This window comes from Ranitomeya variabilis, chromosome 6 (genome assembly GCF_051348905.1).
Source record: "Ranitomeya variabilis isolate aRanVar5 chromosome 6, aRanVar5.hap1, whole genome shotgun sequence".
Classification (NCBI taxonomy): domain Eukaryota; kingdom Metazoa; phylum Chordata; class Amphibia; order Anura; family Dendrobatidae; genus Ranitomeya; species Ranitomeya variabilis.
Window position 1 is genome coordinate 318,646,267 of NC_135237.1, and position 13,344 is coordinate 318,659,610.

The following is a 13,344-nucleotide window of genomic DNA, read 5'->3' on the forward strand; positions in this document are numbered from 1 at the left end:
TAAAAAAATAAAAGAAAACGAGACATAAACTTGCAAGTCGAGTCTATAATAGATAATATGTGCTGATCTGCGTAATAGACTCATGACAAGAAAAGGGTTAATCATATAGTTAAGAGGTATACAAGGAATAACTGACCTATACTTGACTTTAACTGCCTGGTGTGTACAACAGTGTTTCTCAGCTTGAAGTGCTGGGGGATTGCAAGGAAAAATGCAGTTTTTTGAGAGCCCAGGAATGACGGTAAAAGAAATGAAGCATTATATTACTGACCTTGGAAATCTAGTGTCTAGTGTAGGAGTGCAGTTGTGCACTAAGCGGTGTTGGTGTAGAGGCCTAGGTGGCAGTGGGTCAGTTTAAATAAGCGCCGGGAGCCGCACTTCCGGTTTCAAATGTCAGAGAGAGGTCTGAAGCGCACGGTGTAGTGCGCATGCGCAATGCGGTCACTGCGCAGTGGTGAGAAAACAAATTGCAGGACATCTTGTGATCTTAATAAGATTGGAGAGGTGCTATTAAGCACGAGGGAAAACTAGTATGAATGTAAAAGGGAAACTGGGCCATGTTAGGTGAACAGGACAAAATTGTATGATGAATAAACAGTTCATTGATTTAATATGATATAAATGGGAATTAATTGGTGCCTATCACAGGGGGAGGGGGAAAGGTAAAATAAACATGGATAAAATAATAACGATGCTGGTGCTAAAAAATAAGTATAATAAATAAAAATGGGTAAAAAATTCAGTGATTGTAAAATGATGATACCTTTGGAAAGGTGAACAAAGAATTGGTGATTAATATGAAAATAAAATACAAAAAAAAAGAAAGAGGGAGAAGAAAACTTAAAGGATAAATATAAATGAAAAAGAGAAAAAATATGAAAAAAACGAGCAGAATGAAGAAAATGAACAAGAAATATAAGAAAGGGTGGAAAAAATGAAAGTAAGGGCAAAATGGAGGCGGGACTAACCAGATGTACTTACTCCCTGTTATGTGGGTATCAGTGAGTCTGAAAAGGTAAAAATATGGTTAGGAGAATGAACTGTAGAAAGTATAGCTCAGGCTCTGTGTTCATCAGAGAAGGGTGTGCTGAAACAGAATAGTACAAGAGGAACAACATTCCACACTATGAATTGTTAGTCTGAGGCGTGAAGACAAACTGCAACGGAAAGGATAGTAACTGTTTTATAATGATTATCACATTTAATGGTCATGATGAATGGACTAAAGTGTAATTCCCTACTAAGGCCCTTGGGTGCTAAAGTTTGTAAAGTATCAATCCAGTATGACGTTAACCGGTGGGCGCGGCCATCTTTCCTGTGGCCGCGCGTGCGCAGATGGAGCGCTCTGCTGCCCGGGGCTTCAGGAAAATGGCCGCCGCGATCTCCATCTGCGCACGCGCGGAATCCCGCGGCCATTTTCCTGAAGCCCCGGGCAGCAGAGCGCTCCATCTGCGCACGCGCGGCCACAGGAAAGATGGCCGCGCCCACCGGTTAACGGCTGAATAGCGCAGATCGTGCTGTTTTTCATCACCTGGGCAGTGGATTAGCCTTTTGGACATGCGCACACCACTACGCCACCAACGTAATGATGAGCAGGATTCTGGGGGAGAAACAGCGCTGTCACCACGCCCATAGGACCAGACCAGCGTGAGTGACAGCAGAAAACGGCGACTTTACAAAGGTATTTCGGCAGCATAGGTGGGTAATAAAGGCACACAAAGACACTAATATAACGCCCAGCTCTGCCCCTATTTAACGCTATTTTTAGCTCCTCTTCAAAAAACGGGGTGACAGGTTCCCTTTAATAGGGGGAAGAATTGAGCTTCATTCTAAGCATCTATTGGCCGTGTGATCACTGGGTGCCGATGGGTTGCTATGGCAGCTGTTGAAGACCACTGTGCCTGCTGTCACGGAGGTCCGTTTATACCCAGCCTTCTGCTGGGTTGCAGTGGAGAGTGTGATTCTTACTATATGCAGCAGTACTGAAGTTTTGCTGTATATAGTACAGCAAACAGACAATCACAGGTCAATTGCCCTTGAGGAACTAACAAATACATGAAAAGTATTTAAAAAAAACAAAAAACCCAAAGATTCAATTCACTCACTTTTTCCCCATTATAAGTAGAAATTTAAAAAATAGACACATTTGGTATTACTTCATACTTAAAAGTTTGATTTATCAGAATCTAAAATTAATCTGGTAAACTGCGTAGAGAGAAAATGATTAAATTCAAAAGCTCAAAATTGCAATTTTTGGGGACCATCGCAACGGTGCAAAAAATACAGTAAGTCATGATCATAATGTTATATCCCAAAACGGTATCAATAGAATTGTTGTCTTGCCCCGCCGTAAAAATAAGTCCTTCGCAAGGCTTCGACTAAAATGAAATCGTCATGGAAAAAGTGAGAAAAGTAAAAGGAAAAAAAATGCAATTGATTATTTTTCACTACTAAAATAATAAAATGAATGGTGCCAGGTCATTTTTACCACAAAATGTACACTGTTAAAAAGAATTAATAAAACAAGAATGTCTAATCTGCAGGGTCATTATTTTATTTTTATTTTTTTTGCAACTTCACCGCACTTGGAATTTTCTTTCCCATTTTCCAGTAAAATTAAGTGTGATTCAAAACTACATACCAGTCCCACAAAAAAACAAGCTCTCGTACGTCTGTGTGTATGGAAATCTAAAGAAAAAAAAAAAGTGGTGGACAAATGGAGAAGGGAAGAAAAAAAACTGGAATGCAAAAATGTAAATTGGCCATGTCAGGAAGGGGTTAAAGTTTGTTTTTTTCTGAAAAGCCAACAGTGATCTCGCCTGTAAAAGTATATAGTGAATTTTGGGCTTGTTTGCCTTCATCTTTCTATATCCACTTAGGAACGTGCTCTTCAGACCATTTGGGGGCATTATAATCTTGGACCAGACCTCTGTCACAGGACAAAATAAAAATTCACACTCCTTATCTATGAACTGTTCCAATATTTATGGCCACAACTGCTTCTCCCTCTCCCATATTGATAGTTTTGCTTCACGTTGCTCGTCTTATCTATTGTATTATCCCATGTCATCATTTCCCTGTTTCCTTGAATGATTGCAGAGAAAGGGGTGGGCTCTAAATACTGTCAAACTATACTACGGGTCATTCTGATGTTCCATATTTCATCAGGTCATTTACAGCCTGGTTCAAAGTATTGTAAAAGCCAAGAAGACAGCTCTGAGACTTCAAGTCAGGAGGAAGGTGAGTGAAATGAAGGTGGTGACATCCATTACGATATTACTACAGTGAATGTCTTCATTAATATGCAAGAGTATGGTATTAGTTTATTTTTCAAGTCTAAATATTGAAAAACTAATCTTTTAAAGTCTACAGTTTTCTCTTTGGTTACTGAACCTTATAATATGCAGGCACTTCCAAAAATAGAGAAAAAATAAATAAAAATAATATGCATGCATGCCTACATACATACATACATACATACATACATACATACATACATACATACATACATACATACATACATACATACATACATACATACATTGCTCAAAAAAATAAAGGTAACCTGTCACCCCCCCCCCCCCCCCCCAGGGCGATTTTAAGTAAAAGAGCCACCTTCTGCAGCAGCACTAAGACTGCATTCTGTGAAGGTGGCTCTTATGTTTTTGCTCCCTAATAACGCTGAAATATTCAGTTTTATAAATTGCGCGCTATACCTATATTGAGTCCGGGGGGGTATGTTTTTTTCCTCCTGGACTCAACCACCTCTTGGCCATCAATTATCCCCTCAGTGCATCTGTTTGTATTCACGTCACTGGCGCCTGCGCTGTGCTCTCATTTTTCGGGCATGCGCCGTGCGCGCTGCCCTGGAACTCACATCAGCTGATCCACACACCAGCATTCAGCTTATCACTAACGCTGCAGTCCAGACGAGTCATAGAACGCTGGAGGAAAGAGGCAGAGGGACATGTGGACAGCTGCAGAGACTAACTGCGCATGCGCCAGATTCCCAGCCCCGCAGTGTGAATAAATCATAACACACTGCGGGGCTGAGAATCTGGCACATGTGCAGTTAGTCTCTGCAAAATGACCTCCAGCAGGCCACAAATGTGCACGTGTCTGCCAGGGCTGTGGAGTCGGTAAGCCATCAGGTTCTGACTCCGACTCCTTCATAAATGGCCAATTCGTAACAATAAATTTACTGTTGTAAAATATTAACATCGTGCTTATTCAGTTTCTCACCATCATATAAGTAATCAGACCACTTAGAGCAAAAACTATATTTATTAGAATACAATTAGAATATAGCAAATATCTTTTATAAACTTTTCTAAACTCTTGTAAGTAAATGTGCAATAAACACTGTTATGCAGTTAATAAGAAGAAATCTATAAATTTGTCCTCAGAAAAAGTATTGCCTCTGTCAGATCCTCCTTCATGGATGCCCTCAAATCTGATCTAATTATTTTGAGAGCAGAGAACAACCTCTCTGCACTAACTTTCATTTAGCGTCAGTTGAGGGTTAGCCATGTCTACAAGAGAGGTTTTCAGTTCAACAAAGCGCTCAATCATTAAGTAAGTACTGCCCCATCGTGTGGCTTGATCAATAATTGCCCCTTTTCCAGCACGTCTCTTCAAAATTGAGTCAACTTTAGGGGTTCTGGCAACAGTAGCCAATTTTCTCACCTTGCCAATCAGTGCAGCAGCATGTCCTTCTTGCAGACTGTCTCTTATAGCCAGCTGTAGCGTATGCACAACACAGCGCATGTGATGAATGAAAGAACGTATTGACACAGTTTCAACAAGATCATCTAAACTATCATGTTGCTGTTCATCTGAAGCAACTTCAGTTTGCTCCTCAGTTACAATACTGTGTTCCTCTATTTCAAACATTTCTTTGTCTGTGGACCCAGAATGTTCTTCTAGCTGCTGGTCACCATCATTACTCTCATTCATTAGTTTAATAGTACTGATCATATTTGAAGCATTGTCAGTTACGACAGAAAGAACTTGCGCTTTTTTAAGTTCATAGTCTTGCAGAACCTTTTCCACCAAGACCTGGAGAAACTCACTGGTGTGATGAGCTTTGGTGTCTTTTACTGCCAATGTCTTGGTAACTATTTCATTTTTGTCACAAACAAATCGGACATTGATGGCAAAATGGTTCACTCTGTGACGTGTGCAGGCATCCATTTTAAGAAACCGAAAGCGTCCCTTGAGAGTTTTTTTTAAGTTCTTCCTTTTGTTTAAAAGCTTCTTCGATTACTAATTTTCTAATACTCTCTCTCCAGAGAAACACCAAGCTTGCGGGCCATTTCCCCATTCAGACACATAAAAGCTGGTCGTGAAAATAATGAAATAGGCACACTATCCTTTACAACAAGCTCTATGATCTGTTTTTTAAATGTATCTACTGTCATTGTCACAGTAACTTTGTCACTGACAAAATATCTTGCAACTGATGGCTGCAAAGTTCTCTGCGCCTTTGTTTGGCTGGAAGAGCTGGGCGCTGGTTCATTGGTTTGGATGCAGTCTCTCATACACTGCTTTCAGTACTTCTGGATGAAAGCGCTGTAAATGTGTCTTTAGATTAGAAGCTCTGGTAGGAGCATTTTTATCTTTGCCTGAATATGCACTGATCTTGGCTTCACAGCATTTGTTTTCGTCTGGATCATTTGTCATACACTGACAGACATAATGTTTTCTATCTTGAGTGATGGTGAAATGTTCAAATACAGCTGATTTAATGTGACGCTTCTTTGACATTCTCAGGTTTTTAATTCTGCATTCACAATCCAAATGACAATTGTTTTTCCTAAAAACAATTGTACAAAATTATTGCCAGGTCGTACAACTGATATAGTGGTCAGTAATACTGTTATTCCTCATGTACTCACAATTAACTGATGCAAAGTTTGTTGAAAGGATAATACTTCTTACAGTCTTCCTCTTCTGAGTAGCAGCTGTGAGATGCTTGGAAGCCGCACACCTAGTAAACATCTAGTCTAGAGGAGGAGCTTTACTACTAAGAATTTGCAACACATTTTCACTTTCCGTTTCATACGTTGTGAGTAGGGGGGTTGGGGCAGCATGAGGTTAACCAAGTATAAGATTAGATAAGGGCAGTGGAGAACAGTGCCACACAAGAAGTAAAGGTACCGTCACACTAAGCGACGCTGCAGCGATAGCGACAGCAATGCCGATCGCTGCAGCGTCGCTGTGTGGTCGCTGGAGAGCTGTCACACAGACCGCTCTCCAGCGACCAGCGATGCCGAGGTCCCCGGGTAACCAGGGTAAACATCGGGTTGCTAAGCGCAGGGCCGCGCTTAGTAACCCGATGTTTACCCTGGTTACCAGCGTAAAAGTTAAAAAAACAAACAGTACATGCTCACCTGCGCGTCCCCCAGCCTCTGCATCCTGACGCTGACTGAGCTCCGGCCCTAACAGCAGAGCGGTGACGTCACCGCTGTTGCTTTCACTTTCAGTTTAGGGCCGGCGCTTTAGTGTCAGGAAGCAGAGGCTGGGGGACGCGCAGGTGAGTATGTACTGTTTGTTTTTTTAACTTTTACGCTGGTAACCAGGGTAAACATCGGGTTACTAAGCGCGGCCCTGCGCTTAGTAACCCGATGTTTACCCTGGTTACCAGTGTAAAATATCGCTGGTATCGTCGCTTTTGCTGTCAAACACGGCGATACACGGCGACCTAGCGACCAAATAATGTGCAGACCTTCTAGCAGCGACCAGCAATTTCACAGCGGGATCCAGATCGCTGCTGCGTGTCAAATACAGCGATATCGCCATCCAGGTCGCTGCAACGTCACGGATTGCTGGCGATATCGCCTAGTGTGACGGTACCTTAAGAAATGTCTCTATCTCCAGCAGAACTGCTTATCACTGTTGTTCATAGTTTGATAGAACATATATATTTGAGTAACATTTATAAAATTCATATGAAAGTTCAATTATGAAATATTATTACACTTTTTTTTTAAAGCTGGAGTCGGTACATTTCTACCGACTCCGACTCCAACCAAAACTAACTCCGACTCCACAGCCCTGGTGTCTGCACAAACGGTTAGAAACAGACTCCATGAAGGTGGTCTGAGTGCCCGATGTTCACAGATGGGGGTTGTGCTCACAGCCCAACACCGTGCAGGTCGCTTGCCATTTGCCACAGAACACCAGGATTGGCAAATTCGCCACTGGCGCCCTGTGCTCTTCACAGATGAAAGCAGGTTCACACTGAGCACATGTGACAGTCTGGAGATGCCGTGGAGAGCGATCTGCTGCCTGCAACATCTTTCAGCATGACCGGTTTGGCAGTGGGTCAGTAATGGTGTGGGGTGGCATTTCTTTGGAGGGCCGCACAGCCCTCCATGTGCTCGCCAGAGGTTGTCATTAGGTACCGAGATGAGATCGGTTGGGAGAAGGCAGTCTGGATGGAATGCTTCTTTCGGCTGTCTCCAAACGTACACTCGGCCGGAAGTCGGAAATAGGGTAAATGATGATTCGTCTGAGAATATCACATGTTTCCACTGCTCGAGGGACCAATTCTGGAGGTTTCTACACCACTGTAAACGCTTGGAAACATTTGTCATTGAGAGCAGAGGTTTTCTAATGGCAGCTCTTCCATGGAATCCAGATTTGTGCAGCTACCGACAAACAGTTTTTGTGGAAACTGGGTTCTGTAGGTGTTCATTGAGCTCAGCAGTGATTTTCGGAGCCGTGGTCTTGCGATCTTCTCTCACAATTCGCTTTAGAGTCCGACAGTCTGTCAACTTTGACTTTCGGCCGGACCTGTGCTTAGCTGCGGATGTTTTTCCTTTTCTTTCAAATGCAGTCATTACTTTGGAGACAGTACCGCTTGACACGCCAAGCATTCAGGCACTTTGTTACACTAGCGCCTGCCAAACGAGCACCAACAATTTGGACTCTTTGAAAATCCAAGAGGTCTGCCATTGGTATCAGGTTCTCATCAATGTTCTTACAATTCTGCAAAACAAACCGTTAATTTACATACACATCACAAATAATCAACTACAAAACATTACCATGTGTCACGTTTGCATGTTTATCACATGTTTGAAGATTATGATGCAAAAACGTTAGGTGTTTCCATTATTTGGTCCAATATATGTGTGTGTATATATATGTGTGTATATATATGTGTGTGTAATATATATATATATATATTATAATATATTTTCTCCTTCGCCACATTGGGGGACACAGGACCATGGGTGTTATGCTGCTGTCACTAGGAGGCTGACACTAAGTTGAGACAGAGTTAGCTCCTCCCCTGCAGTATACACCCTCATGCTGGCTTCCAGAGACCCAGTTCAAGCTTAGTGTCCGTAGGAGGCACACTGGATTTTAAAACCTTCTTTTCTGGACGAAAGGGCGACGGATTCTTTCATGTTCCGATCTCCCCGAACCAACAACAGGCGAGCACGGGAGTTTTACCTCTCCATATCCTCTCCTGCGACGTGGGATGCCACTGTCTGAGCTGACTTTTGGGGCGACGGGCCCCTTCAAGGGCACCAATTTCCTTCCCCCCCCCGTTTTACAGACGAGCACTGGAGTGTCACCTCCAGTATCCTCTTCTGCAGCCAGGCCTTATTGCCGAACATCTGCCCTGCCCACCAGGTCTCACCCTTGGCTGTTCAGAGGCACCCTTCCCACTGTGGCGTCAGTGCAGCCCCCCCACTGCATCACCACTGAAAAAGCGGATGATGGGAGGCAGACGGTTCCTCTCCCCCCCCCCCCCCCCCCCTTTAAAGGGGATGGTGGATGGAGGCTCCCCTAACCCTGCACCGTCTATTTTCTACCTGAGATCACTACATCAGGCTGGTAGGAGATCTGATGTTTTTCAGGCTCCCCCCTCAAATAGGGGTAAGTGCTTATCAGGGGTCGTCTTGTTCGGCGCTTTGGGAGGGCTCCATGGCGGTAAGGGCACCGCGACGTTTTTCCGGTGGTCCGCGGGTGCGCGTCGGCCGAAGCCGGAAATTTAGTCCCCGGCTTCGGCCTAGTACAGGCCGCATCCCGATAAGCCCCGCCCACGCTCGCGTCATTCTTGCGTCTCCGCCCCCCGGTCCTGGCGCTTCTCGCTCCCTGCGAGATTACCCCACAAACTCTCGGCAGCCATCTTTCCTCTGCACAGCAGCGCCGGCCGGCTACTGCAGCTCTGGAGGCTTCTTTCCACGCCACCTATCTGACTTGCGGGGCACAGGACCTGGGTAAGGAGACGACGCTTAGCGCTTCCCTGCAGCAGTTACCCCTCAGCTTCCACTAGCAGCTTCCGTTATCACCTTGGGGTACAACATGTCGCAGTCAAGGGGTAAAAAGTCCACTAAGGTGCATACCACCTTCTTTACTGCGTGTACCACCTGCCAGCTCCTCACCCTCGGCCTCAGAGTTCCCCTCTGCCCTGCCTGTGATACCCAATGTGCCCAGGAGCCCTCCGCCGCTACCGACCCCAGTGTTTCTAGCCCCCCTGAGTGGGCCGCGTCACTGTCTCAATCCATGGCTTCATTGGCCAAAGCGATTGAATCCCTCCATGACCCCTCTGGGGAGCGGGCCACTCCTTTTCATGGGTTAAGAGATCCCTCTATATCAGGGGAAGCGTCGGCCAGCAGGGGCCGCTCTCACCGCAAGGAGGCACGATCATCCAAAAAACGGATCCGCACTACCTCTCCTGAGCATTCACCACGCCATTCAGCCTCTGGTAGCTCCACTTCTCGCTCACCCTCTCCAGGGGCTCGTAGCGATCACGACTGAGTATGAGTCTGACGCATCCCTAGATCCGGATGCTCTGGAATTTAGATCTACTGTTGACTCCCTCATCGAGGCAGTCAATCATGCGCTAAAAGTGGATGATGACCCTAATTCTGCACCGGACCATTCAGTCTCCTTTACGAGAACCAAGCTTCCCCATAAGGTGTTCGCCTCTCACCCAGATTTCCTGGATATAGTCCGGCGACACAGGGACCGTCCGGATAAGCGTTTTTAAGGGGCAAAAAGGCCCTGGAATCGAAGTATCCCTTTTCCGCAGATCTTGTTAAAGATTGGACGGAATCTCCACTAGTAGAGCCTCCGGTATCGCGCTTGGCTACCAAGATGCTCTTATCCGTACCTGATGGTGCTTCAATTAAAACTCCCACAGAATGCCAGCTAGATTCCCTAGCTCGCTCAGTGTACGAGGCCTCAGGTTCGTCTCTATCTCCTTCCTTCGCGGCTGCTTGGGTCGCCAAAGCAATGGTTTTCTGGGCAGATGCCCTGAAAAATCCATTCAGGAGCAGGATCTCCCGTATGAGGCAGTGGATCTTGCCAAACAAATTGCCATGGTTGGAGATTATGTGATGTACGCGTCTCTAGATGCAGCGGACTGTGTGGCTACTGCAGCTTCAAACGCCATCACCATAAGGAGAGCTATTTAGCTTAGAGAGTGGCGCGCAGATTCTTCCTCAAAGAAGTCTCTCTGATTTCCCTTCCTTTTCAGAGCAGGCGCCTCATTGGAGAAAAATTAGACCAGCTTATTTCTGACGCTACAGGTGGGAAGAGCAAGTTCCTCCCACAACACAGGCCAAAAACGGCTTTTCAGCGCCAACAATATTTTCACTTTCGGCCCTTTCGCAGCAGCCCATTCTGGTCCAACTCCGCAGCCTCGTCCAGATCAGAATGATCTTCACGCACAGACAGACTCCCGGCCTTCATACCGGCCAAATCAGTCCTGGCGAGGAAAACCTAGACAACCCAGAACCAGAGGGTCCAGGCCTGCCAGATTCCCTTCACAATGACTCGGGGACCCTTCCAGTCGACACCTCCAAAGTAGGCAGACGTCTGCTTCTCTTTCAACAAGTCTGGCTTTCCGTCGTCCACGACGAATGGGTCAGAGATTTGGTGTCTTCTGGTTACAAAATAGAATTCTCCGCCTCTCCTCCAGCAAGATTTTTCCCCTCTCGTCTCCCAAGTTCGGGGGCTCAATCTCGCGCACTTCATCACGCCATCAAATCCCTCCTCCAAAACGGGGTCATTGTTCCGGTCCCAGAACACCAGAGATTCAGAGGTTTTTACTCAAACCTCTTCGTCGTTCCGAAAAAGGACGGAACGGTGCGCCCTATTTTGGATCTAAAGCTCCTAAACAAGTACGTAAGGGTTCGGCACTTCAGGATGGAGTCACTCCGGTTAGTCATCTCTTCATTGGAGACAGGCGAATTCCTAGCATCAGTAGACATCAAAGATGCTTATCTCCATATCCCAATCTTCCCGCCCATCAAAAGTTCCTCCACTTCGTCATCCAAGAGGACCACTTTCAATTCACGGCCTTACCCTTCGGCCTTGCCACGGCGCCCAGGGTATTCACAAAGGTCATGGCGGCGGTCATGGCCATTCTTCACTCCCGAGGAGTGCTCGTTTTGCCATACTTGGACGACCTCCTGATAAAGGCTCCGTCTTATCAGGCCTGCGAAGCAAGCGTCCACATTACCTTGGATTCTTTCGCGCCTGGGCTGGTTAATCAACTTGGACAAGTCCTCCCCCGTTCCTGCCCAACGGACCTCCTTCCTAGGCATGATCCTGGACACGTCAAAGGGGCTGGTCTTGCTACCTTGGTCCAAGGCCCAAGAGCTTCAGCCGGGAGTTCGGACGCTCTGTCATCCGCACCCGCGGTCCATTCGGTTTACCATGAGGATCCTGGGGAAAATGGTGGCCGCGATGGAGGCGGTTCCTTTCGCTCAGCTCCATCTCCGCCCTTTACAACAGGCTCTGCTGGACAGTTGGGACAGGAGTCCCTTATCCCTCGATCGGCCATGTCCTCTGTCCCCACGGATCAGGCAAGCCCTCACATGTTGGACTCTAAGATCATCTCTCCTCCAGGGGAGGTCTTTTCTCCCAATCCGCTGGCTGGTGGTCTCCACCGACGCCAGTCTCCTCGGTTGGGGAGCGGTGTTTCGCCACCACACTGCCCAGGGGATTTGGTCAATTCGGGAGTCGAGACTTCCCATAAACATTTTGGAGATTCGAGCGATCAGACTTTCTCTGAGACACTTTCACTTCCTGCTCGCGGGTCACCCAGTTCGAATCCAATCGGACAACGTTAAAGCCGTGGCGTACATAAACCATCAGGGGGGTACCCGCAGCAGGGCGGCCTTACAATAGGTCTCCCACATTCTCCGTTGGGCCGAGGCCAACCACTCCACCATTTCCGCGGTGCACATTCCAGGCGTCGAACTGGGCGGTGGACTTTCTCAGCCGTCAGGGCCTTGCCTCGGGGGAGTGGGAACTCCATCCAGAGGTTTTCCGGCAAATCTGCCTTCGCTGGGGGGCGCCGGACGTGGATCTGATGGCGTCCAGATTGAACGCCAAAGTTCCCAACTTCATAGCACGTTCTCGGGATCCCCAGGCCATCGGAGTGGACGCACTGGTATCCTCGTGGCATCGGTTCCAACTCCCATATGTGTTTCCTCCGCTTCCCTTACTGCCGAAGGTGATCCGAAAAATCAAGACTGAGGGGGTTCCGGTGATTCTTGTCGCCCCGGATTGGCCACGTTGTGCATGGTACGCAGAGCTCATTCAACTCGTATCCGATGTCACCTGGCGGTTACCAGATCGTCCAGATCTGCTTCGCCAAGGGCCGATCTACCACCAGAGCTCAGGGGCCCTACGTTTAACGGCGTGGCTGTTGAAACCTGGATTCTAACTCAAGCTGTTTTTTCCCAGCACGTCATTCCCACCATAAGCGCTCGCAAAGCGTCTTCCGCTTGCATCTATCACCGCACCTGGAAAACCACCTTCTCATGGTGTAGGCTTCGAGGTCACCCTCCGCTTGTTTTCTCAATCCCTACTATTTTGGATTTTCTACATTCCGGCCTGGATACCGGCCTGGCGCTCAGTTCCCTCAAAGGTCAGATCTCAGCGTTATCTGTGGTGTTGCAAGTTGGCAGCGATCTTACGTTGGAAGTCAGGACCTTCATTCAAGGGGTCTCCCACGTGGTACCCCCCTACAGAATGCCGTTAGAGACCTGGGATCTTAATTTGGTGCTGAGCGTTCTTCAGGAGTCTCCGTTTGCACTTCTACAGGACGTCCTGCTAACTGTCCTCTCCTGGAAGGTTGCCTTCCTTGTGGCAGTTACATCTATCTCAGAGTTGGCCACTCTATCTTGCCGGGCCCCTTTCCTTGCCTTTCACCAGGACAAGGTAGTACTGCGCCCATCTCCAGCTTTTCTCCCTAAGGTGGTTTCATCTTTTCACCTTAATGAAGATATCATTCTTCCCTCCTTCTGCCCGCAGCCAAAACATAGTCGAAAAGGCCCTTCACACCCTGGATGTGGTACGGGCCCTTAGGAG

At 46.9% G+C, this 13,344-nt stretch overlaps 1 protein-coding gene across 3 annotated transcripts in view; it reads left to right on the forward strand.

Annotated features, from left to right (window-relative positions):
* Positions 1 to 13,344, forward strand: part of ZCCHC2 (zinc finger CCHC-type containing 2) — a 72,776-nt gene that overhangs the window by 38,374 nt on the left and 21,058 nt on the right. For all 3 annotated transcript variants that reach the window (XM_077269743.1, XM_077269741.1, XM_077269742.1), the window contains exon 7: positions 3,169 to 3,240. In XM_077269743.1, coding sequence (XP_077125858.1) covers positions 3,169 to 3,240 — 72 coding nt within the window. The remainder of the gene's footprint in view (positions 1 to 3,168; positions 3,241 to 13,344) is intronic.